At 51.6% G+C, this 25,022-nt stretch overlaps 1 protein-coding gene across 1 annotated transcript in view; it reads left to right on the top strand.

Annotated features, from left to right (window-relative positions):
* The window catches only part of INTS3 (integrator complex subunit 3), a 104,306-nt gene that overhangs the window by 63,406 nt on the left and 15,878 nt on the right, over window positions 1-25,022 (top strand). The window contains exons 11-22 of the mRNA XM_056853904.1: window positions 952-1,039; window positions 1,917-1,996; window positions 2,140-2,231; window positions 3,609-3,715; window positions 5,719-5,838; window positions 9,206-9,335; window positions 12,994-13,048; window positions 14,499-14,602; window positions 15,956-16,000; window positions 17,172-17,291; window positions 18,719-18,872; window positions 21,863-21,931. Coding sequence (XP_056709882.1) covers window positions 952-1,039; window positions 1,917-1,996; window positions 2,140-2,231; window positions 3,609-3,715; window positions 5,719-5,838; window positions 9,206-9,335; window positions 12,994-13,048; window positions 14,499-14,602; window positions 15,956-16,000; window positions 17,172-17,291; window positions 18,719-18,872; window positions 21,863-21,931 — 1,164 coding nt within the window. The remainder of the gene's footprint in view (window positions 1-951; window positions 1,040-1,916; window positions 1,997-2,139; window positions 2,232-3,608; window positions 3,716-5,718; window positions 5,839-9,205; window positions 9,336-12,993; window positions 13,049-14,498; window positions 14,603-15,955; window positions 16,001-17,171; window positions 17,292-18,718; window positions 18,873-21,862; window positions 21,932-25,022) is intronic.

The raw sequence follows: 25,022 nt of genomic DNA, 5'->3' as shown, positions 1-25,022 counted from the left end.
CCTATTCCTGCAACAAATTACCAACATCATCCTGGCTCATTAAGGCCCGGAGTCTGGCTTGACTCATCAGTAACACAATCCACATTTTTTTCCACCTGGCATTACTGGACAGGATCAAGCTGGAAAGATGAGAGGCGCTGGCGTGGCCAGAAGGGAAGGTTGCTGAGAACCACAGCACATTCTTCGTGCGATCTCTGGACACAGTTGGCAGAGTGTTGCTTGTACGGAGGTGCTACGCCATCTTTCTGGAAACACAATGGAGTGTTTCGAGGTTCTGCAAGAAACAGCCCTGTAGGCAAGGAAGCAAAATGAAGACCCGGGGGGAGGTGCTCTGCCGCTCCTTCCCTCTCCAAATGCTTTCCCCCCACCAGCACGGTGTAGTGGTTAAGGGCGGTGGTTTGGAGCGGTGGACTCTAATCTGGAGAACCAGGTTTGATCCCCCGCTCCTGCACATGAGTGGTGGACGCTAATCTGGTGAACCGGGTTGGTTTCCCCACTCCTCCACATGAAGCCAGCTGGGTGACCTTGGGCTAGTCACAGCTCTCTTCGAGCTCTCTCAGCCCCACCTACCTCACAGGGTGTCTGTTGTGGGGAGAGGAAGGGAAGGAGATTGTAAGCCAGTTTGATTCTTCCTTAAGTAGTAGAGAAAGTCGGCATATAAAAACCAACTACTACTCCTCTTCTTCTTTCCTCCTCCTTCTTCTTCTTTCCTCTTCCTCCTTCATCTTCTTCTTTCCTCCTCCTCCTTCCCTCCTTCTTCTCCAAGATCCATTTTCTTTGCAGCCTGCCTTCCGTCATAGAGGAAAGCCGTCTCCCACACCCGGTACTCCTTCCCAGAGTCCTTTGCTGCTCCTGTGCTGGCTTGACCTGTCCTTCAGAATGCCGCAGGATGGGGCAGAACAACTGGGGAGATGTTTCCGTTTACCTTCTCTCTGTTTCTCCCTTGTCTAGTCCAACGTCGCCGCCTCAAACGCCAAGCTGGCCTTGTTCTACGACTGGCTGTTCTTCAATCCCGAGAAAAACAGCATCATGAACATTGGTACGGTGAAGTCCTTGCTCTCTGGTGCAGTTACAATGGAAGTCTTTTCCTATCCCGATTTCTGTCTCCCCCAAACCCACCTCCCTCCCCTGTGGGATCCAGAGTTTGTAGGAGATTAGTTGCAGATCGTATCGCCCTCCTCCACCATGCCATGTTTTCCAGATGAGCTCATCTCAGTGAGAAGTTTGGCAGCGTCTCTGAAAGACTGCTTGTCTACCATTGTCATAGAATAGAATCATAGAGTTGGAAGGGATCTCCAGGGTCATCTAGTCCAACTCCCTGCACATTGCAGGAAATTCACAAATACCCCTCCAGTGACCCCTGCTCCATGCCCAAAAGAAAACCCTCCAGGATCCCTGGCCAATCATGCCCCATAGCCCACCTTCCAAAGCAGCCAGACAACTGATCCCTGTTGTCTGGAGATCAGCCATAGAATCATAGAGTTGGAAGGGACCGCCAGGGTCATCTAGTTCATCCCCCTTCACAATGCAGGGAATTCACAACAACCTCCTCCCCACACCCCCAGTGACCCCCTACTCCATGCCCAGAAGATGGCCAAGGTGCCCTCTTTCTCGTGATCTGCCTAAAGTCATAGAATCAGCATTGCTGACAGATGGCCATCCAGCCTCTGCTTAAAAACCTCCATCTTCAATTAAAACCTCCCATAATTCAAGGAGACCTCCAGTTCCACTGGGAGGCTGGCTGCCCTGTTTGCCATCCAACTCCAGCTTTTTTGCCCCCGTGCTGTCCACAGCTCAGCCACTCCTGACCACTTCCAGGAGCCTGCGGATGGTAGCCCCATGCAGAGCCCGTGACGGGAGCCTGCAGGCGCCTCCTTTCTTCCTTGAACCGAGTGTTGCCCTTCTTTGCTTTTCAGAACCAGCCATTCTAGTCATGCACCACTCCATGAAACAGCACCCAGCCATCACCGCCACCCTGCTGGACTTCATGTGTCGGGTAAGGTGTGTCCCCCCCCTCCCCGAGCGTCCCAGCAGCTCCGACCCTGCCTGGCCTCGGTTGCCAGTTGCTGTTTTGAAGACGCTTCCTGAAGTGACTTAAAACTGCAGCAGTGTTCTCCTTTTCTCTCTCCCCCTTTGCAGATCATTCCTAACTTCTGCCCCGCCCTGGAAGTCCACGTACGACAAGGCGTCTTCAACTCCCTCACCCACATTGTGGAGAAGCGCGTCCTCTCGTAAGTGGCTTACAAGTCCAGATGGGTTCCTGCTGGCCCGGGCCGTCTGTTTCGCCGCTCCTAAGACCGCCTGTTCCCTCCGGCCTCACAAAGGCGGGCTCCCCCTCCTTCAAGCAAGGTGGCGGACAGGTTTCATTTTCCCAGTCAGACTCGGGGCGTCCCTTCCTATAGTCCACTGAGAAACAATGCCGACCTTGGAGCCGTGTTCAAGTCTCGCTGAGGCTAAGAAGCGGCTGGTGCTCAGAAGTGTCCACTTGCTCCTCTTTGGGCCAATTTGCACGTTACAAATGCCTTGTGACTGCCCCTGCGGCTTTGTATCACACATGTGACTCCTCCGTCTCCCAGGTGCACTGGGGGGCTGAATCTGACTGCAGCCCTGGCATGTGCAGAGAAGGGGCTTTAGCTTCCGCCACTCCTGTCTTTTCATCCTGAAACACGCCCCCTCCCCCCGGGAGCCAATATTAGTTCCACAGCAAAAATAACATTGTTTGCACGGTTTCGTGTAATTTTCATAGTGAGGCAAGCAGCAGCTCCCTGGGGCCAATATAGGACACGAAATAGTGGGCAGAGAGAGGGGAGGGGTCATGGCTCAGTGGTAGAGCAGCTGCTTTGGCATGCCGAAGGTCCCAGGTTCAATCCCCGGCATCTACAGTTAAAGGAACAGGCAGACCCTGGAGAGCCTCTGCCAGTCTGAGTAGGGACCGTGTCTCAGTCACAAAGCCTCTGCTTGGCATGCCGAAGGTCCCAGGTTCAATCCCCAGCAATTCCAATTAAAAGGACCGGGTAGTAGGTGATGGGAAAGACCTCTGCCCAAAATCCTGGAGAGCCACTGCCAGTCTGAGTAGACAATACTGACCTTGATGGACCAAGGGTCTAATTCAGTATAAAGCAGCTTCATGTGTGTTCATGTGGGAAAACAAAGCCCCTTCTCCATGTGCACCACAGTCTCAATCAGAATTGGGCCCACACGCTTCTTAAGAGGCACAGAACTCCCACTAAAGGGAGCCAGTATGGTGCAGTGGTTAAGAGCGATGGTTTAGAGCGGTGGACTCTAATCTGGTGAACTGGGTTGGTTTCCTCACTCCTACACATGAAGCCAGCTGGGTGACTTTGGGCTATTCACAGCTCTCTTAGAGCTCTCTCTCGGCCTCACCTACCTCCCAGGACGTCTGTTGTGGGGAAGGGAAGGAGATTGTAAGCTGGTTTGATTCTTCCTTAAGCGGTAGAGAAAGTCGGCATATAAACACCAACTCTTCTTCTTCTCAATGTCTGACACAAAATCCTTGCGGCAGCCACAGGGGCATGGTATTGTTGCAATCGGCCCTTCGATGGAGCCAAAAGCAACTCTCCATGTGAACGTCTTGTCTCTCCACACAGGCACCTGGCTCCTCTCTTCGACAACCCGAAGCTGGACAAGGAGCTCCGGGCCATGCTGAGAGAGAAATTCCCCGAGTTCTGCAGTTCGCCCTCTCCTCCAGTTGAAGGTAGGGCTGGAGACCGACCTGATAGGTGTGGCCAACCAGGTGCCTCTAGGAAGCCCACAAGCCTTTTAACAGGGTTTACGTCCAGAAGAACTTGATAAGGAAGGGAAAGAAACCTTTGCTTCTCAGGAAGCCGAATTGAGCTTCAGATCCTTAATTTTTTGCCCTTGCGCAACGCGTGCAGTTTAGGAAGAAACGGGAGTCAAGATTAGGAAAGGGTAGCGGCAAATAAGATTGAAATGTCAGGGACCCTTGACATGGCTAAGATGCTTTAGGTTACCACGGAGGCAGTTAAGAGCAGCGGTAATTAAAAGGCGTATGGAATCATGACGACTTTGGCAAGGAAATTGGCTCAGTGGCATAACGCCGGGGCAGAGAAAAGCACCGAGTGACATTAGCTTTTGACCCGTTTACAGCGGGTGGCATAGAAAGGCTTCTCTCAAAACAGCATTGTGTGGGATGCCGTAATGGCATTTAATGGCAGGGTGGAGGGTTGAAGCCAAGAGGGGGGAGAACGGATGCCAGGAGCTGGACAGGGGGAGAGGGAGCAGAGAGTTTGCAAAGAATTGCGGCTTCCTTTGCCACAGCTGCCACGAGCCGGGCAGAAAGCCATATCATCTTTTTGTTTGATATATCGTTAACCTCCCAGGGAACTCAAGGTGGCCTGTGTGGTTTCTCCTTCTGCCCTTCACAACAGTACTGTAGAGTAGGTTGGGCTGAGAGAGGGAGCGCCTGGCCGCAAGGCCCACCAGCGAGCATCATGGCCAGGTGGGGAATCATAGAGTTGGAAGGGACCACCAGGGTCATCTAGTCCAACCCCCTGCACAATGCAGGAATTTCACAACCACCTCCCGCACACACACTCAGTGACCCTTACTCCATGCCCAGAAGATGGCCAAGATGCCCTCCCTCTCATGAACTGCCTAAAAGGTCATAGAATCAGCATCGCTGACAGATGGCCATCTAGCCTCTGCTTAAAAACCTCCAGGGGAGGAGAGCTTACCACCTCCCAAGGAAGCCTGTTCCACTGAGGAACCCCTGTAACTGTTAGAAAGTTCTTCCTAATGTCTAGATAGAAACTCTTTTGATTTAATTTCAACCCGTTGCTTCTGGTCCGACCTTCTGGGGCAACAGAAAACAACTTGGCACCCTCCTCTACATGACAGCCCTTCAAGTACTGAAAGATGGTTCTCATATCTCCTCTCAAGTCTTCTCCTCTCCAGGCTAAACATACCCAGCTCCTTCAACCTTTCCTCGTAGGACTTGATCTCCAGACCCTCTGTCGCCCTCCTCTGGACATGCTCCAGCTTGTCTACATCCTTCTTAAATTGTGGTGCCCAAAAGTGAACCCACATCTCTCCTAGTCCAACGCTTTAACCATTACAAAGTATGGCACACCCTTGGTGTGTAGGACCTTGAACAAAGGCGTTTTGTTAGAGATGCCAAGCCGTAAGGCTAGCACTCACTTGGGTTCATCCCATTTGGCTGGAAAGTGGGACACAGGGACAGCCTGTAAGTACCCCTGGATGCTGAGGATGGTCTCCCCGTGAGAGGCAGCGTTGTATAATGGTTAGAGTGACAGACAAGGCCTGGGAGGGTACCACGTTCCAAATCTGCATATGGCCACGAAGCTCACTGGTCGATCTTGGGCCAGTCGCGTGCTCTTTCTCTCAGCCTCACCCACCTCACATGGCAGTTGGGAAGATAAAGCGGGAAAGGGGGAAGCATGTAGAACTCAGTGGGAAGTTTGGTTTAAAAATCTACTCGATTGGAAAGTTTGATGGGCTTACAAGGGAACTTTCACTGCCGCAAAAGTCTCTTCACGACCCCCATGTCTGACATCTCTTGTGCCTCTGCTCTCTGACTGACTTTGCCATGATTGCCCCATAGAACCAGACAGGACGGGGCGGGGAACCGCCTTCACCCAGCCCTCCTGCCTTGCGTCGAGGCGGGGGTCAAGCCAGCCGTGTCCCCCCACCCAATCTCTTTTGCATTCCTCCTTACAGTCAAAATTGAGGAGCCGGTTTCCATGGAGATGGACAATCACATGTCCGACAAAGATGACAGTTGCTACGACAACGCAGAGGCCGCCTTCAGCGATGACGAAGAAGATTTGAATAGCAAAGGTGAGGCAGTCTCGGCAGGGGCAACTGCCCAATCCTGTTCCCATGGCCTCTGTTCCCATGGCCTCTTAGGTCACACATGTGTACCCCCTTTAGTACACAGTTCACAGAACAAAGGGCCCTGCGTACCCCCCAAGGCTCTTGAGTAGAGTGCTGTCTGTGGAACGGTGTGGCCGTAAGGCTTCACTGTTGTTTGCGCTAATCCTGGTTTGTGCCTTAGCCCTGGCTAAGATCCCAAAAGGTCTAGCAAAACCCACGTTGAGCTTGGCTGTTGAAGCCCTTCTTCTGGAGGCAGTGGATTTAAGCCCATTGTCTGGGATCCTCAGGAGGGACGTGGAGCCCCTACAGACCCCTTTAAGAGAACATTAAAGGAGTGTCCTGGGGTCTGGAAATGTTGACGAGGGCACACTTAGGAGACCCCAACAAGACTGAGAAGCTAGTGAGACGGAGACCGCCTTAACCATGGTTTTTTCTGTGCAACATTTAATCGTGGTTTGCAAAGCCCCCTTCCAAGTATGGTGTGTGGCCAATCCTTAACCACAGTCTAGATATTCAGACCTTCTGGAGGTCATTAATTCCTAGGATTGCCATATGTCGGAAGCGACTCGACAACACTTAACACGCACACGCAGATGTTCAGATGTAACCATGGTTATGGTTAACAAACCTGGTTACACAGTCTGTCTTAATTGCTCGTTGCCCTCCTGACCCTTGGGCATTGTCAGCTGTGAACTTCCTTGCATTTGCTTGCTTAGAGAAGGCACATCTGTCCTGTATCTCTTAGAAACTCTTAAATCCTCCCTCATCTGGGGCTGTTGGCACACACCCAGCTCCGGGGCAGGCTCACTCTCTTGGTGGAAGCCGTGTAGGAAGTGGCGAGCAAAGGTTAAAAAAGGTGCAAGTACAGTTATCATTTTTTTAAATTTTATTTTATACATAGACCAAATGGGGGGGAAAGAAATGAAAGCCGTATCTCAGCAATAATTACATTTACATAAAAAAAAAGAGAAACAAAAAATGAAAACTATACATATAACATAATAAACATAGTATCATAAACAATAAGTAATATATAAAGATAGCAATAATTATTGGCAGTAAATAGAGATATTATATTTCACATTGAATGGTGATTATCATGATTACATATCTTAGCATAAATCATAAAATACCCTATACAATACTTGATGAAGATAGATTAAAAAAAGCTTACAGTGGTGATTACTATTATTATTTCTATTATTTTCTAAAAGTACTTCCCGAATAATAAAAAATGAGTTCACATATTATTATCATCTATCCCTAATATATGTAGAATTTTATCCCCCCCTTTTATCATAATGTTGTCCAGTCTCGTAGAAAATTGGTGTTGGTGCTTATTGGCCCATTTTTAGCATGCCTTGCTAACTTTAATGCAGACTGTGAGATCCCTGCAGAAACATCTGCACTATCTGAGGGGCAAGAAGTGTGATTTCTAGCATGGCCAGAACTTCCAGTTTTCCAGATGTTGTTTGGGCACTACGAGCGGGGCCAGTATATGGGCATTGGGCACCCACCAAATCAAAGTGAAACCCCAAGATCCTAATCCAGAGTGTTGGCGGTGGCCTGCTTCCCTTCCACACAGAGGGGGCCGAGCTCCTCCCGCACAAGGAGAACGCGAGCGTCTCTTGTTCCGGCTCCTGCGGGGGAGACAGGATGGAGCAGGGACAGCCCAAACCGTTCTGCTTGCGATAAAAGCACACCTTGCAATAAAAGCACACCTCGTTCTTTGGCAACATCCGGCATCTGGGATCATTTGGCTGGGCCTGGGCATAACACTGCTCCTCTGAGGTTGTGAAAAAGCCGGAAGGAGACAAGATGGCCTAGGAGAATGCCGTCCTTTATGCAATGTGCTGGAGTTGAGAGAAAGGGGGGGGGGCGCTTCCACGCAGAACACTGTGCCCTTTCAGGCCCAGATGGCAAAACAAAGGCCGGAGCACAATGCTTGCACAGGAAGCGTGGCTGGCAGTTTTTGTCCCTTGGGGGGGTCACAGTGACCTCACTGTCCCAGCCCCATGATGCAAAATTCCTGGCAGCTTCCTTAATGGCCAGTATTTCTAAAAACACACCCCGTTGCTGTCTCCCAGTAGGCATTCACTCAAACCTGTGGCTGGATTGTTGACTTCAGAGTGCTTGAATCAGGAGTTGGAATGCCAGTTTTAAGGCAAATCCCCCTCTGTCCATAGAGAAAACTAAGCGTGTCAGGGAAGGGGGTAGGCTTAGGCCCGTTCTTCCTGGCATGCTAGCTTTCTAGGCGGAGGGGAATTTGTTTGTTTCATTTAAAACATTTATTAGCCGCTGTTCTTCCTTACGGAGCTCAAGGCAGCTTGCAATATAAATGAAATATATAAAGCAGAGTACAATAAAATAATTAAAGCCAAAATTTAAAATCACAATTTATCAAATGCAGTCCTAAATAAAACAGTCCTCAGCTGCCTCCTGAAGATCGAATGTGAGGGCTCTTCCCTGGAGAATCATAGAGTTGGAAGGGACCACCAGGGTCATCTAGTCCAACCCCCTGCACAATGCAGGAAATTCACAACTGCCTCCCCCTCATGCCCCCAGTGACCCCTACTCCATATCCAGAAGATGGCCAAGATGCCCTCCCTCTGATGATCTGCCTAAGGTCATAGAATCAGCATTGCTGACAGATGGCCATCTAGCCTCTGCTTAAAAACCTCCATGGAAGGAGAGCTCACCACCTCCTGAGGAAGCCTGTTCCACTGAGGAACCGCTCTAACTGTTAGAAAATTATTCCTAATGCTTAGATGGAAACTCTTTTGATTTATTTTCCACCCGTTCTTCCCTAATTGTGGGGCTGCCACCAAAAAGGCCCTCTCAAAATTTTATCTTTTTATTATATAATATTAATAAAAACAGAACGGAAAGAGAAACAGATTACTGCAAACGAAGAAGTGGGACTCATGCCGAGGATTCCTTTGACGATACCATAGTAAACATAATGTCTAATAGGCCCTCTCTCATGTTCCCACCGAACGAACTTCTTGGAATGATGGGAGAGTCTCTCCCTGTGATCTTGATTCCTGGGCAGGAATGTATGGAAGAACAGGGTCCTTCAGATATCCCGGTCCCAAGTCATGTAGGGCTTCAAAGGTCAAATCCAACACCTTGAGTTGGGCTCTGGAACAGGCACTTCCAGCTGTTGTCTCAAATAGTGGATAAACACGCACATTTTCTTTCTTGGTCAAAACCGGGCCTGTGTGTGTCATCGCAGGAAGGGCTGTGGGGGCAGGGGGGGCGCTCGCATAGGGAGAGGCGGAGCAGCTCTTTTTCACCTTTGAATCTGCTCGACTTCCTTCATCCCCTGTAGGAAAAAAGAGAGAGTTCCGGTTCCACCCGATCAAAGAAACCGTCGTGGAAGAGCCGGTCGACATCACACCTTTCCTGGACCAGCTGGACGAGTCCTTGAAGGATAAAGTCCTGCTGCTGCAGAAGGGGAGGTGGGTACAGGGTTGGTGGCCCAGGCTGCAAACACCGGGGCAGTGGAGGGCTTCTCCTTACTAAGAACATAAGAAAAGCCCTGCTGGATCAGACTGAGGCCCATCGAGTCTAGCAGTCTGTTCACACAGCTTCTAGGAAGCCCTCAGACAAGACGGCTGCAGCAGGATTGTCCCGCCTGTGTTCCACAGCACCTAATATAACAGGCCTGCTCCTCTGATACTGTAGAGAATAGGGATGCATCATGACTAGTATCTATTTTGACTAGTAGCCATGGATAGCCCTCTCCTCCATGAACACGTCTACTCCCCTCTTAAAGCCTTCCAGGCTGGCGGCCATAAGAAAAGCCCTGCTGGATCAGACCGAGGCCCATCAATTCCAGCAGTCTGTTCACACAGTGGCCAACCAGGTGCCTCTAGGAAGCACACAAACAAGACGACTGCAGCAGCATTATCCTTCCTGTGTTCCAAAGCACCTAATATAATGGGCATGCTCTTCTGATCCTGGAGACAGTAGGTATGCATCATGACTAGAACATAAGGACATAAGGAAAGGCCATGCTGGATCAGACCAAGGCCCATCGAGTCCAGCAGTCTGTTCACACAGTGGCCAGCCAGGTGCCTCCAGGAAGCACACAAACAAGACGACTGCAGCAGCACTTGCCTGCCTGTGTTCACCTGAGCACATGGACAACGGTGTGCCAGGCTGAAGAGTCTGGGACTTTTCAGTTGAGAAAAGAGACAACCGATGGGGGACATGATAGAAGTTTATAAAATTATGCATGGAACAGCGAGAGTGGGCCCTGACATGGATGGCCCGGGCTAGCCTATCTCGTCAGATCTCGGATGCTAAGCAGGGTTGGCCATAGTTAGTCCTTGAATGGGAGCTCTCCAAGGAAGGCCAGGGTTGCTATGCAGAGACAGGCAATAACAAACCACCTCTGCCAATCTCTTGCCTTGACCTAGATGGCCCAGGCTAGCCCAATCTTGTCAGATCTCAGAAGCTAAGAAGGGTTAGCCCTGGTTAACCCTTGAATGGGAGACCTCCAAGGAAGTCCAGGGCTGCTACACAGAGGCAGACAGTGGCAAACCACCTCTGATAATCTCTTGCCTTGAAAGCCCCGCGGGGTCGCTGTAAATCAGCTGCAACTTGAGGGCAAACTGGATGGGGGGGGGCCACACAGAGAGAGTGTTCTCTCCCTCTCCCAAAATACTAGAACTTGAAGGCATCCGATGAAGCTGATGGACCGTAGATTCAGGACGGACAAAAGGAAATACATCTTTACACAACGAGTGATTAAAATGGGGAGTTTGCTGCCAGAGGATGTAGTGACGGCTTTAAAAGGGGATTAGACAGATTCATGGAGGACAGGACTTTCAGTGGCTGCTAGCCATGGTGACTGAAGGGAACCTCCACATTCAAAGGCAGTCAACCTCTGAATCCCAGTGCCAGGAGGCAACATAGGGGAAGGCCTCATGGCTACTAGTAAAAATGGATACTAGTCATGATGCATGCCTATTTTCTCCAAGATCAGAGGAGCAGGCCTATCATACTAGGCACTGTGGAGCACAGGCAGGATGGTGCTGCTGCAGCCATCCTGTTTGTGGGCTTCCTAGAGGCACCTGGTTGGCCACTGTGTGAACAGACTGCTGGACTTGATGGGCCTTGGTCTGATCCAGCAGGGCTCTTCTTATGGCTGCCAACTTGGAAGGCTTGAAGAGGGGAGTGGACATGTTCATGGAGGAGAAGGCTACCTATGGCTTCTAGTCAAAATGAATACTCTATTCTCTCCAGGATCAGAGGAGCATGCCTATTATATGAGGTGCTGTGGGACACAGGCAGGATAAATGCTGCTGCAGTCGTCTTGCTTGTGGGCTTCCTAGAGGCCCCTGGTTGGCCACTGTGCGAACAGACTGCTGGACTTGATGGGCCTTGGTCTGACTCAGCAAGGCTTTTCTTATTTCCTTATGTTCTAGTATGTTCCCACCTGGAGGCTGGCGCCCCTAGTTTCCTCACGGCCTGCTGTATTTGTCACACAAGCGCCAGTTCCTGATAACTATACATGGCAGCAAAACAAACTCTCCCCTTCTCCCCCCCCAAATGTACACGCTGTTCCACAGAACAGAATTTTGTCGGTAAGCTCAGCGTCGACAAATGTCTCCAACATGTGTCATTTCCAGGCAAGATGCTCGCAGATTTCCAGGCACGGGCCTCAGTATGCAACCGTTAACCCGCCAGAATAATTTCCTTGGCACCGCTCGCCCCTGGCAATCGTAGCTTTGCCAGCTTTTGTTTCCGTCGCCCCACAACACAATTTTTGAGGGCGATCTCTGCAAGGGGCCGCTTTTTCAAACGTGGGGATCAGTCAGGCCCGCTCCTCTCACTTCCTGCCCGAGCGAACCTCTGGACATGACGCCCGCATGGTGCTCTTTCTTGGTCTGGCCCGCCGGCACTGTCAGTGCGCTGCCCGCGCTCCTTGGAACTGTGCCGCCTGCACAGGGATTTCAGAGCTCCCCTCGGCAGCAAAAGGCCTTTGACCCCGCTCGAGCTATAAACGGGGCTCTGTCATGACTAAGTGCATTTAATAGGCTTGTTTTCCAAAGTGTGCTGGAATATCTCTTCCCTCCCCCCTTTTCTTGTAGCTCGAGGGAAGGGGAGAGCCAGTGCCAAGGGGGCGGGAGGAGAGGAGGAGAAGGGTTTGTTGACTTTCGGGGATAACAGTGTCGGTTCCAAGCTGTTGGCGGCTCTCAAGGCCGTTTTTGTTTTGCCACGGGCCTCTCCTCCAGTACGTCCCGTGAGAATTTCCCAGCCTCCCTGCAAGAACCAAACCTGGAGCTTGTCAGGAAGTCATTGTTAAGGGTGCGTTCAAACAACAAAAAACAGTCATTCTTTTTTGAGCCTTTGGGCCCCTATGGAATTCGGACACAGGGTGGTGGGCGTAGCCACAAAATAGCCGCCTAGGATTGCCGAGATCTCCCGCTATTACAACTGATCTCCAGCTGACAGAGATCAGCTCCCCTGGAGGAAATGGCCGCATTGGCCATTGGACTCTATGGCAGGGGTGTCAAACATAAGGCCTGAGGGCCGGATTCGGCCCCTTGAGAGCTCTTATTCGGCCCGCGAGGCAGCCACACACCCCCTCTCAGTCTGGACTGAGGCGTGGCCTGGCCCGACCGAGTGACATTTTTTGTCATATCCGGCCCTCATAACAATTGAGTTTGACACCCCTGCTCTAGGCTGACCCTTCGTTAAGCAGGGGGTTTGACTAGATGGCCTGTATGGCCCCCTTCCCACTCCATGATTTCTATGATCCTTTCCTTGGAGGCCGTGGTCTCCAGGCCCCTGATCATCCTCGTCGCTGTCCTCTGCGCCCCATTCCCTTTAAATCAAGCTCTCAAAGTGCGGGATAAAGTAATCAGCCCCTGTGCAGTTTGCAGCTGCTTTCCACAGGGGCGAGTCCATTGTGCAGCATCCCCCTCCCCTAGCTTTTCAGCCACTTCAAAATATAGCCCTCAACTCACGTGAGTTACCCTCCAGGGCTGCAGTCTTCCCCAGACTGAGCTCGCCAAGCCCCCGGTACGGGGTGGTCCCCCTTTCCTCTACATCTTGCAGTTTCCCCGTCTTCACTGGGATTTCCTCTTGGTTTTTTTTACATTGCAGTGACACAGAGGCCCAGTGTGAGGTCATGCAGGAAATCGTGGATCAGGTCCTGGAGGTAACCGCCTGCTCCCGGAAGCTCGGCTCTCCTGCTTAAGCGGGCTATGGGGAAGCGCAAGGGACGGGGAGGTGACGGGGTCCTGTTGGTGGGGGTACGGCGCATAAACGCGTCTTCAGAGAGCTGTCAACGCAGCCGATCATCCAGTGTTCTCGGACAAGGGAGGTGGGAGGAGGTGGCATCAGAACCTCGGGCTTTTTCTTCCCCCCTGCGGGCCTTGCCTTTCCCTCAAATTCAGCGCGACATAGTGGTTAAGAGCGGTGAACTCCAATCTGGAGAACCGGGTTCGATTCCCCGCTCCTCCACACGAACAGCGGACTCTAATCTGGAGAACCGGGTTCGATTCCCCACTCCTCCACACGAGCAGCGTACTCTAATCTGGAGAACCGGGTTGGAGTCCCGGCTCCTCCACATGAAGCCTGCTGGGTGACCTTGGCCCAGTCACTGTTCTCTCTGAATTCTCTCAGCCCCACCTACCACACAAGGTGACTGTTTGGGGGGGGGGGAGGGAGGGCGATTGTAAGCCACTTTGAGACTCCTTTAAGGTAGAGAAAATCGGCATATAAAAACCAATTCCTCGTCATCTTCTCATTCTTCTCCTTCTCCCTCTTTTCCTCCTCCTCCTTCTCCTTCTCCTCTTTCTTCTTCTTTTGCTCCTTCTCCTGTAGTGGTTAAGAGCAGTGGTTTGGAGCGGTGGATTCTGATCTGGAGAACCGGGTTTGATTCCCCACTTCTCCACTTGAGCGGTGGAGGCTAATCTGGTGAACTGGATTGGTTTCCCCACTCCTGCATGTGAAGCCAGCTGGGTGACCTTGGGCTAGTCACATTCTCTCAGCCCCACCTACCTCACAGGGTGCCTGTTGTGGGGAAGGGAAGGCAATTGTAAGCCAGTTTGAGTCTCTCTTAAGTGGTAGAGAAAGTCAGCATAGAAAAGTCTCTTCTCTTCCTCCTTATTCTCTTTCTCCTCCTTCTCCTTTTTTCCCCTTCTTCTAAAAGTCCTCGCCTCTGCCAGAGCGATAATGACACAGGCATCAAGGGAGACCTTTGTGGAAGGGGCTCCAAAGACACGGTGCCAACATGAAACCGGCCCTGTCAAACAGATAACAGGCATTAACGGCATGTCTGCAACTCATGATATACCCCCAAACCATCCTCCCGAGCACCATGGCTTTGAAAGCGATTGTTTCCCAAGTGCTGCGCCTGTAGCATCTCCGATTAAAATGACTAGGCAAGTAGGTGATGTGAAAGACCTCTGCCTGAGACCTTGGAGAGACGCTGCCAGTTTGAGTAGACAATACTAACTTTGATGGACCAAGTGTCTGATTCAGCATAAGGCAGCTTCATGTGTTCATGGGTAGAGCCCCGCGCCCGTGGGTGTTGTTCCCAAGGGGAGGGGAGGTGAACCAGAGCTGTGGCTAACCCTGCCGTGTCCCGTTCCCATCTTCTGCAGGAGGATTTTGACCAGGAGCAGCTGTCAGTCCTCGCGTCCTGCCTGCAGGAGCTCTTCAAGGCCCACTTCCGCGGGGAGGTGCTACCAGAGGAGATCACCGAAGAGTAAGGGGCTGCCGTTTCCGCCCTCCTCCCCTCTCTCGCGCTCGTCGTTCTCTTTTGTCGCTGATCCTCGTGCACAGAGGCCCTTCAGAGCTAAGGTTGCCAGCCTCCAGGTGGCAGCTAGAGCTCCCACTATTACAGCTGATTTCCAGGCAACAGCGTTCAGTTCCCCTGGAGGAAATGGCCACTTTGGCAGTTGGACTCTATGGCATCAAAGCCCCTCCCAAACCCCGCTCTCCTTAGGCTCCTCCCCACAAATCTCTAGGTATTTCCCAACCCGGAGCTGGCAACCCTATTCAGAGCCCAGCTGCTCACAGACCCCAATTATCAGTGATCCCCGCAGCAACAAGAAGCGAGCCTCTTGCTTGCATCTGCTTGGGATGTGGCCTTTAATCTTGAGGACCTGACCCTCAGCTTGTCACGGGAGAAGGGTAAGGGTGTGGCGCCTCCTCACTCTTTGCACACTGGGTGAGGGGAGGTCCCTTAGCAGAGGGGGTCCTTTTGTTAGCACAGAGGCCATTCTTCACCTCCACCCCACCCTACAAAAGGTCCCTTCTCCTCTCCTTTGCCTCTCCCCGCCTCTGTCCACCAGTGTTTTCATGAAAGCTGGCCGGACGGAACCCCTCTCCCCACCGGTGAGGCTGCGCCTCTGGCTCCTCCTCTTCTTGTCACATGACTCTGATGGTGGGTGACTTCCTGATTGGGTGCTTGAAGCTGGGTTGGTCCCAGGCTACTAACCTGGGTGTTGGAGGTGGCTCCTGGGTGTGGAGAGGTTGAAGGGCATTGCCCTAGGCCCCGGATCTCATTGGGGTGATCCGCTTACATCTGGCCTGTATCATTTCAGACTGTTCACACAATCCCAAGAGATTGTTTTTATTGAGATGGATGGATGGATAATCTGTGATTGAAAAATTGATGTCTGTACCAAAAAAAGGCCTAAAGCAACTCTCCGCACACACAGAGATTTGGCATGGCACTGTGAAGGTGCTAGCGTTTTCCCTGACACGCTAGATTTCTGCACGCAGAGGACTTTTTATGTGTTAGCCCCTTCCCCCTCTCCACAGCATTCTAAAATGCCGCAGCCCAAATGTGGGTTGATCACCTCGGTGAAGACTAGGCTTCAGCGCTGTTGTGTTCCCCAGAGTGATGCTCTAGAGGCTTTGCAAGGGCACAGTTTCCGTGGGAGACGAGTCCATGTGGAAAGCTCAACCCGAAGGTGTTAAAAAGTTTGAAACGCCTTGACTTTGCCCAATTTAAATTTGAATGATATCGCTTGTTTCCTTGCCAGGTTTTGGCTCTGTGGGTCTCATTCTGGAGGGTGATTTTGTTGCCTCTGGTTGTTTTACTTCCATGCAGGTCTCTGGAGGAATCCGTGGGGAAGCCGCTTTACCTAATATTTAGGTAAGTCCTGTGCCTCCCTTGCTATATCCAAAGCTCTGCAGTAGGGAGCAACTCTGAGTCAGGAAGTAGCTCCCTGGCCTGAGGAGTGAAGGGCCCTGGCCCTCCTTTCCAACTCGGTTCAGATTCCGAGGCAAACCCCGGCTTGCTCTAAGCTCAGTTGGAACTTCCAGTTTTGCTGGCAAACCATGGATTATAAAGGCACACGTTTTGCCCTGGCCTTGTGCTTCTTCCTTCCCACCTGCTGGGCAGTAAGTAGAATCATAGGTCATTTATGCATCGTCGCTTTACCCTCCTTTATTCCCTGTTTCAGCCAGGATCAATTTTTTCAGTATGCACGTTACCTCATTCCTTGGAAGCTCAACGCTGTCTCAACGCAAAATGAACCCAGCTTTTCCCATTCCTCTTCTGGCCTGAATTAAACCGTTCATCATGGCTCATTCCGGAGTCACAGAGCGTACAAACTCTGTTCTCGGGTTGAGCTTCGCCCCACCCTTTTCCAAACCCCTCTTCAAGGCAGCATGCAGATAGCCAAACAGGGGAAGCACAGAAGATTGGCTTCTCTCTCAGCCAATCACGAACCAGTGTGTAAAGAGGCAGGGATTCAAGTGCTTCCTGCTACCTCAGACCTCTTTCTGAGCAAAAGAAAGGCTTCTTAAAAACGAGGCTTGGATCCCCCCCCCTTCTTTCAGATTGCTCCGCTTTTTGTTCTTAAAATGCTTTTTTATGCGGCAGTTGGGTCTGAGGGGAAGGAAATCTTCTCTCAGGGTGAGTACTGCGAAGTCAGCCAATTACAGAGCAGCATTTAAAGGGGTAGGACTTGATTTGAACTTGGGAGACTGCTTTTCTGAATTCATGCCTCCATTAACGCACAGTTTCATCCCTGATCATTCCAGCCAATGCATACAGTTTCCCCCAACCCGGGTTACTTTGATCCTGGCTGAAACAGGGAATAAAGGAGGCTACAGCGACCATGCGCAAATGACCATAGAGTTGGAAGGGATTTCCGGGGTCATATAGTCCAACAACTTGCACAATGTGGGAAATTCACAGCAACAGCTCCCCCACACACACACTCCCAGCACCACACCCTCGACTTCAGCAGGAAGCTGGACCCTAACCTGGCATGGCTTCGGCCTCAGTTTTTCTCCCTTCTCCTCCCCGCCCCTTTCAGGAACCTCTGCCAGATGCAGGAAGACAACAGCAGCTTCTCTGTGCTGCTGGACCTTCTCTCGGAGCTCTACCAGAAGCAGCCCAAGATCGGCTACCACCTCCTCTACTACTTAAAAGCCAGGTGAGAACAGATGGCCAAGGCTTGAGCTGGTAAAAAAAAACCAACAGCAGGCAATAGGATGGCTGTTTTGGGAGTGGGGTGGACGGACATGGGCACACGCTGGAATCTGGCCAGTCATTGCCATAGAACCATAAGTTGGAAGGGGCCATACAGGCCATCTAGTCCAGCACTCTGCTCAATGCAGGATCAGCCTAGAGCATCCCTGACAAGTGCTTGTCCGGCCACTGTTTGAAGACTGCCAGTGAGGAGGAGCTCACCACCTCCCTAGGTAGCCGATTCCACTGTTGAACTACTCTCACTGTAAATATTTTCCCTCTAATATCCAGCGGGTACCTTTCCACCTGCAATTTAAACCCATTATTGCGAGTCCTCACCTCTGCTGCCCACAGGAACAGCTCCCGGCCCTTTTCTAAGTGGCAGCCCTTCAGATACTTAAAGAGAGCAATCCTGTCCCCCCTCAACCTCCTCATCTCCAGACTGAACATTCCCAACTCTTGCAGCCTTTCCTCGTAGGGCTCGCTCCGCTTAGAGCTCTCCAGTGTCCTAGAGCTCTCCAGGTCTCGCCATGTTATATGGCAGTGCCCACTATTCATATATTTACTATATTTGTAGTCTGTCTTTCTCACTGGGAATCCAGGTGGACTGTACGGTGTAAGTCGATGCAGCCAATGGGATGAGACCTCCAATCAGCAGTGTACCAGGGCTAGAATTGCAGGCATCTGAAACGAGCATAGAATGTTAGATCCGAGTCAGAGTGCAGATTTGGTGCAGGAAAAAATGGTGATACATCAGTAGACAATAATGCAATGACGATGTGCTAATACAGGGGTCCCCACCGTGGTGCCTGTGGGCCCACCCATGCCTTTTCCGGCACTCGCCGAGTGTATTTAGGAAGTGGGCTGGGCCAGGCAGGGCTCTTGCCCAGCACTGGAGACTTAATTGGCTGTGCTGATTTTTTTAAAAAAAAACGTTGCTTTGGCAGCAGCTGCCACCACAGCACTGTGTGACCGAAGTTAAGCCATGGCGGCCATTCTGTGGCTGGCTCCGCACTCCTGCAGCCACCATTTTTGTGGCCACGCCCACCATGCCTTGTCAGAATTCCAGATGTGAACACATGAAGCTGCCTTGTACTGAACCAGACCCTTGGTCCACCAAAGTCAGAATTGTCTACTCAGACCGGCAGCGGCTCTCCAGGGTCTCAGGCAGGGGGTCTTTCACATCACCTACTTGCCTGGTCCTTTTTAACTGGAGATGCCAGGGATTGAACCTGGGACCTTCTGCATGCCAAGCAGAGGCTCTACCACTGAGCCACAGCCCTTCCCACAGGCTTGAAAAGGTTGGGGGACCCCTGGGCTAATGGTATACAGCGGACTGTTGGCCGACTCTTCCTTCCGCTGGCTGACCGGGGCCTCGTGCTGTTTCCGTAGCAGAGCTGCGGCTGGGAAGATGAGCCTCTACGAGTCCTTTGCCCAGGCCACGCAGCTGGGCGACCTGCACACCTGCCTGATGATGGACATGAAGGCCTGCCAGGAGGATGATGTCCGTCTGCTCTGCTACCTCACGCCTTCCATATACACTGAGGTGAGGACCGGGGGTGGGGGTGGGCTGGCTGAGGGCCAGTGGGGCTTTCGGGGGACGAAGGGAGTCTTGGGACCCTGACCAAGTGGGTGGATCCACTTTCCATCCTAGATGGCCTGCACTTTAGAAGAAGAAGAAGGGTTGGCTTTTATATGCCGACTTTCTCTACCACTTAAGGGAGAATCAAACTGGCTTACAGTCCCCTTCCCCTCTCCACAACAGACACCCTGTGAGATAGGTGGGGCTGAGAGAGTGTGACTAGCCCAAGGTCACCCAGCTGGCTTCGTGTGTAGGAGTGGGGCAACAAATCCAGTTCACCAGATTAGCCTCTGCCGCTCATGTGGAGGAGTGGGGGGAATCAAACCCGGTTCTCCAGATCAGAGTCCACCGCTCCAAACCACCGCTCTCAACCACGACACCACGCTGGCTCGCTTTACATGGCAAAACAACCCCAGAGTTAAAATAATAGCATTTTCACGGCACTGGGGATTATTCACAGCGCTTCCATCGCTGAACTTCGCTGGTTCCCCACAACGGTCCTGCTAGGTAGGCTCAATGTCTTTATCCCCCACCCCAACTGAGAGAGGCCCAGCACAGAAGTAACATTTAGCCGTGACTGGGTGGTAAAAATATTAGCAGGAGTTCTGTGGGCCTATCTAGACGGAAACTCTTTTGATTTACGGTAATTTCAACCTGCTGGTTCTGGTCCGACCTTCTGGGGCAACAGAAAACAACTCGGCACCCTCCTCTGTATGACAGCCCTTCCAAGTACTTGAAGATGTGGTCCCTTCCTGCTGGTTTATTTACGAAATCGCTTTCTCGAATCTCTTACACCGGGGGCTTAAGGGGGCTTACGCAGGATGCCTCAGGTTTTCCACGCAGGCAGTGATCTAACCCTTCAGTCTTCAGCAAGGTATTGTGCGGCCTCTGTCCAAGCACTGGTATCCTGGAGCCTTATCCTGAATTGGGCTGTTGGCCCCTCTCACTCAGCATTGCCGGTTCTGGCCGGCAGCTGCTCTGCCAGGCTCAGGCGGAAGCACTTCCCAGGTGTCCGAGGTCCAGCGGCTGACGGGAGTTGCCAAATGTGATTCAATGTGAGCAAGTGTAAAGTGATGCATATCGGGGCAAAAAATCCCAGCTTCACATACACACTGATGGAGTCTGTGCTGGCAGCGACAGACCAAGAAAGGGATCTTGGGGTGGTAGGGGATCCCTCGATGAAGATGTCAACCCAGTGTGCGGCTGCTGTGAAAAAGGCAAATTCCATGCTGGCCATAATTTGACGAGAAATAGAGAATAAAATTGCTGCTATCATACTGCCCTGGTACAAATCTATGGTGAGACCACACTTGGAATACTGTGTACAGTTCTGGTCACCACATCTAAGAAAGGATATTGGAGAGCTTGAGAAGGTGCAGAAAAGATAAACCCAAATGGTCAGTGGACTAGAGCAACTGCCCTATGAGGAACGGTTAAAACGCTTAGGGCTGTTTAGTTTGGAAAGAAGGCGGCTGAGGGGAGACATGATAGAGGTCTGTACAATTATGCATGGTAGGGAGAGAGTGGGCAGAGAGAAGCTTTTCTCCCTCTCTCATAATACCAGGTCATCTGCTGAAGCTGGAGGGTGAGAGAGTCCAAACAGATAAAAGGAGATTTTTCTTCACACAACTCATAGTTAAACTGTGGAACTCCCTGCCCCAGGATGTGGGGATGGCTGCCAGCTTGGAAGGCTTGAAGAGGGGAGTGGGCATGTTAATGGAGTAGAGGGCTATCCATAACTGCTAGTAAAAATGGATACTAGTCATGTTGCATCCCTATCCTCTACAGGATCAGAGGAGCATGCCTATTATATTAGGTGCTTTGGAGCACAGGCAGGGCAATGCTGCTGCAGCCGTCTTGTTTGTGGGCTTCCTAGAGGCACCTGGTTGGCCACTGTGTGAACAGACTTCTGGACCTGATGGGCCAGGGTCTGATCCAGCCTGGCCTTTCTTATGTTCTTAAACTTCACTCGGGACCATCCCCTGCATCTGAGCCTCCTGTGCCTCAGTCCTTTCCAGCCGGCCCTTGTCCATTTTCTCCGGAACCGTTTTGCAAAAATAGCCCACTTTGTCATACCCTGGGCGTGCAGAGTAATGTCTTCCATATACAGAACAGGGTTTCCTTCGCCAAGCCTTAATCTTATTTTACAGGCTTGGCTTGGCTTCTGTTCTAATTTTGAACAGAGTGGCATGAATCAGGTTTTTACGCATGTTTGACAGCAAAAAAATAATAAAGCTAGCAACAGATTGGTTTCGGCTTCCCTCTTCTCTGGCCGGGATGGCTCTCCTCTCTTGCCAGCCAGCCAGCTATGCTCAGCCTGTTGCGCCCCCTGCTGTCCAGAACGGGCATGCCCGGGGGCCCCTGTGTTCTTGGAGCGGTCTGTGGGGAACTGGGCAACTTGGCCTTTTTTGCCAAAGCTTCTCAACTGTTAACAGTTTTGGGCAGAATTAATCTATTTTGGCAGTTATCTCCAAACCTGGAGTCTGTGTATGCGTGGTATAGTGGTTACGAGCGGTGGTTTGGAGCGATGGAGTCTGATCTGGAGAACCGGGTTTGATTCCCCACTCCTCCATGTGAGCGGCAGAAGCAAATCTGGTGAACTGGATTTGTTTCCCCACTCCTTCACACATGAAGCCAGCTGGGTGACCTTGGGCTAGTCACAGCTCTCTTTGAGCTCTCTCAGCCCCACCTACCTCACAGGGTGTCTGTTGGGGGGAAGGGCAGGGGATTGTAAGCCGGTTTGATTCTTCCTTGAGTGGTAGAGAAAGTCGGCATATAAAAACCAAATCATCTTCTTTTCCTTCTTCATCGTCATTAGGCAGAGCAAACAAAAATACGGGAGGTAGGCTGGAAAGGTGGTTCCCCTTCATTAGGTAGTCCTCAGGAAGAGAGACCGCGGCCTTCTTCCGCTGGGTTCTCATCATTTTCTCTCCCCCTCCCCCCTTTGCTCTCAGTTTCCAGATGAGACCCTTCGGAGCGGGGAGCTGTTGAACATGATTGTGGCAGTCATCGACTCAGCCCAGGTAAGATCCATGAGCTCGGAAAGGAACAGAGAGCGGGATCTTTAAGAGGGGAGTGGACATGTTCATGGAGGAGAGGGCTATCCATGGCTACTAGTCAAAATGGATACTAGTCATGGTGCATGACTATTCTCTCCAGGATCAGAAGATTAGGTGCTGTGGAGCACGGGCAGATGAATGCTGCTGCAGCCGTCTTGTTTGTGGGCTTCCTAGAGGCCCCTGGTTGGCCGCTGTGTGAACAGACTGCTGGATTTGATGGGCTTTGGTCTGATCCAGCACTGCCTTTCTTATGTACTTTTGTTCTGATAATGCATACCTATTCTCTACAGTATCAGGAGCATGCCCAATATACTAGGTGCTGTGGAGCACAGGCAGGATGGTGCTGCTTCAGTCGTCTTGTTTGGGGGCTTCCTAGAGGCACCTGGTTGGCCACTGTGTGAACAGACTGCTGGACTTGATGGGCCTTGGTCCGATCCAGCAGGGCTTTCCTCATGTTCTTATCTGTTTGGCTGTTCTCAGACCTTACAGTAACTATCCCGCCTGGGGGTGGGGGTGTAATTCCAACTAGACTTGCCCGTTCTGTACGAGGCGGAGCGGAAGGTTGTCCAGAGAGAGGCAGGATCTCTTTCCAGCGGTCACAAAGGAAAAGCCCCTAGGTGGGAAGCTGAAGATCATACTCTCAGCCCTCCGTTTCAGCTTTTTGGTGTGTTGCCCCTCCCCCACCCCCAGTCCTTGGGATTATAAATGGCCTGCCTTGCAGAATTTGCTGTTGAAACAAACAACTTAAGGTACAGTTTGCTGGGTGGGGGTGTTATTTTGGGTTTTAATTTGCACATTTGGGGAGGGGCTGTGGCTCAGTGGTAGAGCATCTGCTTGGCACGCAGAAGGTCCCAGGTTCAGTCCCCGGCATCTCCAGTTAAAGGGACTAGGCAAGTAGGTGATGTGAAAGACCTCAGCCGGAGACCCTGGAGAGCCGCTGCCAGTCTGAGTAGACAATACTCCTATCTGGGATGGTCGTCCTCTTCGACCGAGCGCACAGCTTCGGGAGGGACACACATGGAGCGGTGAGGGAGGTAGGGGTCACCTGCCTAGCCTGCCAGATCAGCCGAATCAACCCTGGCGATCAATGGGGTGACAGATGTCGCAGCCAGATCGCCCTCAAACAATACTGACTTTGATGGACCAAGGGTATGATTGAGTATAAGGCAGGTTCGTGTGTTCAGGTGGAGGTGGAGGTTTTGAAGCAGAGGCCAGATGGCCATCTGTCAGCAATGCTGATTCTGTGAACTTAGGCAGATCTTGAGAGGACAGAAAGGGTTGCATCAGTGCTTGGCTTTCGTGGCCCTTTCTTGCACGCACAGGGAACTGCCGATCACCACTTTGGGGTCAGGAAGCAGTTTTCCTCCAGGCCAAAATTGGCCAGAGACCTTGGAGGAGTTGGGGTCACTGGAGGTGTGTGTGGGGGGAGGCAGTTGTGAATTCCCTGCATTGCGCAGGGGGTTGGACTAGATGACCCTGGGGGTCCCTTACAACTCTATGATTCTATGACTCTGTCAAGGAAGCCACGGCCCTCAGTTTGCAAGACCTAAGCAAGGCTGTCAACAATGGGACATCTTAGAAGTCATACATTCGTAGGGTCGCCATAAGTCGGAAGCAACTTGACAGCACTTGGCATACACACAGCTCTCCAAAGCTTATGCTTTATGCATTAGTCTTCACAAGCTTCCTATGCTGTCTTGGCGGTGTCGCTTTTTAGCTGTGTGAAACCGGGTTAGGAATGCCCCCCCTCTCGCCCTTTCGGCTTCTGCCACAGAACCTTGGCCCGCTGAGGAAGCTGAGCTCAGGATCTGGTGCCGAGTTTTTTTCTGTTGCTCAAGAAGGTTGGACCAGAACCAACAGGTTGAAATTAAATCAAAAGAGTTTCTGTCTAGACATTAGGAAGAATTTTCTAACAGTTTCTGAGCGGTTCCTCAGTGGAACAGGCTTCCTCTGGAGGTGGTAATCTCTCTTTCCCTGGAGGTTTTTAAGCAGAGGCTAAATGGCCACCTGACAGCAATACTGATTCTGTGACCTTAGGCAGATCACGAGAGGGAGGGCATCTTGGGCATCTTCTGGGCATGGAGTGGGGGTCACTGGGTTGTGTGTGGGGAGGTAGTTGTGAACTTCCTGCGTTGTGCAGGGGGTTGGACCAGATGACCCGGATGGGTCCTTCCAACTTTATGATTCTGTGATCTTAACTAAGTCCATCCTTGGGCACCCCAGTATATCCATTCTCAGCCCACAGAGCTCAGGTAACACTAGAGCCTTTCACCATGGGTCAAACGTCCTTCCCTAGATTAATCTCAGCCAATTCCACCCCCACAATTGGAAGATGGTCCCCAGGGTGTTGCTTGTGCTGGGGCTCTGGAGCCTTTTTTATTTCAGGAGCAAGGAAGTGTGGAGCGGAGCTCTGGGCAGAGTCCCCAGAGAATAGAGAATGGCAGGCTGTGCCAATGCTGATAGGTTGCTATGGCTCCGGCGTGGAGTAACCCAAAAATAGCCAAAGTGGAGAGGCAGGGGGGAGGGAGCCGTAGCAGGCTAAAGGCTTGCCAGCCAATCCAGCCCTACGCAGAATGGCTCCTGAGCCAGGACATGCCCGCAGGCTGATTGTTTTCCCGATAAGCCCCTTGTTCCCCCGCCCCCCCTTTATATCACTACTGGCTTCAGCTGTAAAGTTTTGCCATCCATTCTCTGTGTTTTTCCCACGTCGGTCTGGGCTGAACTGGATCTCTTAGGCTGAATTTGTTTTTGCTTTTTTGGCAACAAGATGGTATCAAGTATGGGAAATTTTTGGTGACAACCCCCCCCCCAACCCGGCAATATCTTGCTGGGTTCCTCCAATGCTCTGGATATTCCCAGCTCAAATCATTTTGTATTTAGAATCTCAGAGTTGGAAGGGACCTCCAGGGTCATCTAGTCTGATCCCCTGCACATTGTAGGAAATTCACAACTAGTTCCCCACACACACACATTCCCAGTGACCCATGCTCCATGCCCAGAAGATGGCCAAAAAAAAAACCAACCTCCAGGATCCCTGGCCAATTTGGCCTGGAGG

This window comes from Euleptes europaea, chromosome 7, assembly GCF_029931775.1.
Source record: "Euleptes europaea isolate rEulEur1 chromosome 7, rEulEur1.hap1, whole genome shotgun sequence".
Classification (NCBI taxonomy): Eukaryota; Metazoa; Chordata; class Lepidosauria; order Squamata; family Sphaerodactylidae; genus Euleptes; species Euleptes europaea.
This window is presented reverse-complemented; position numbering and strand designations above follow the sequence as displayed.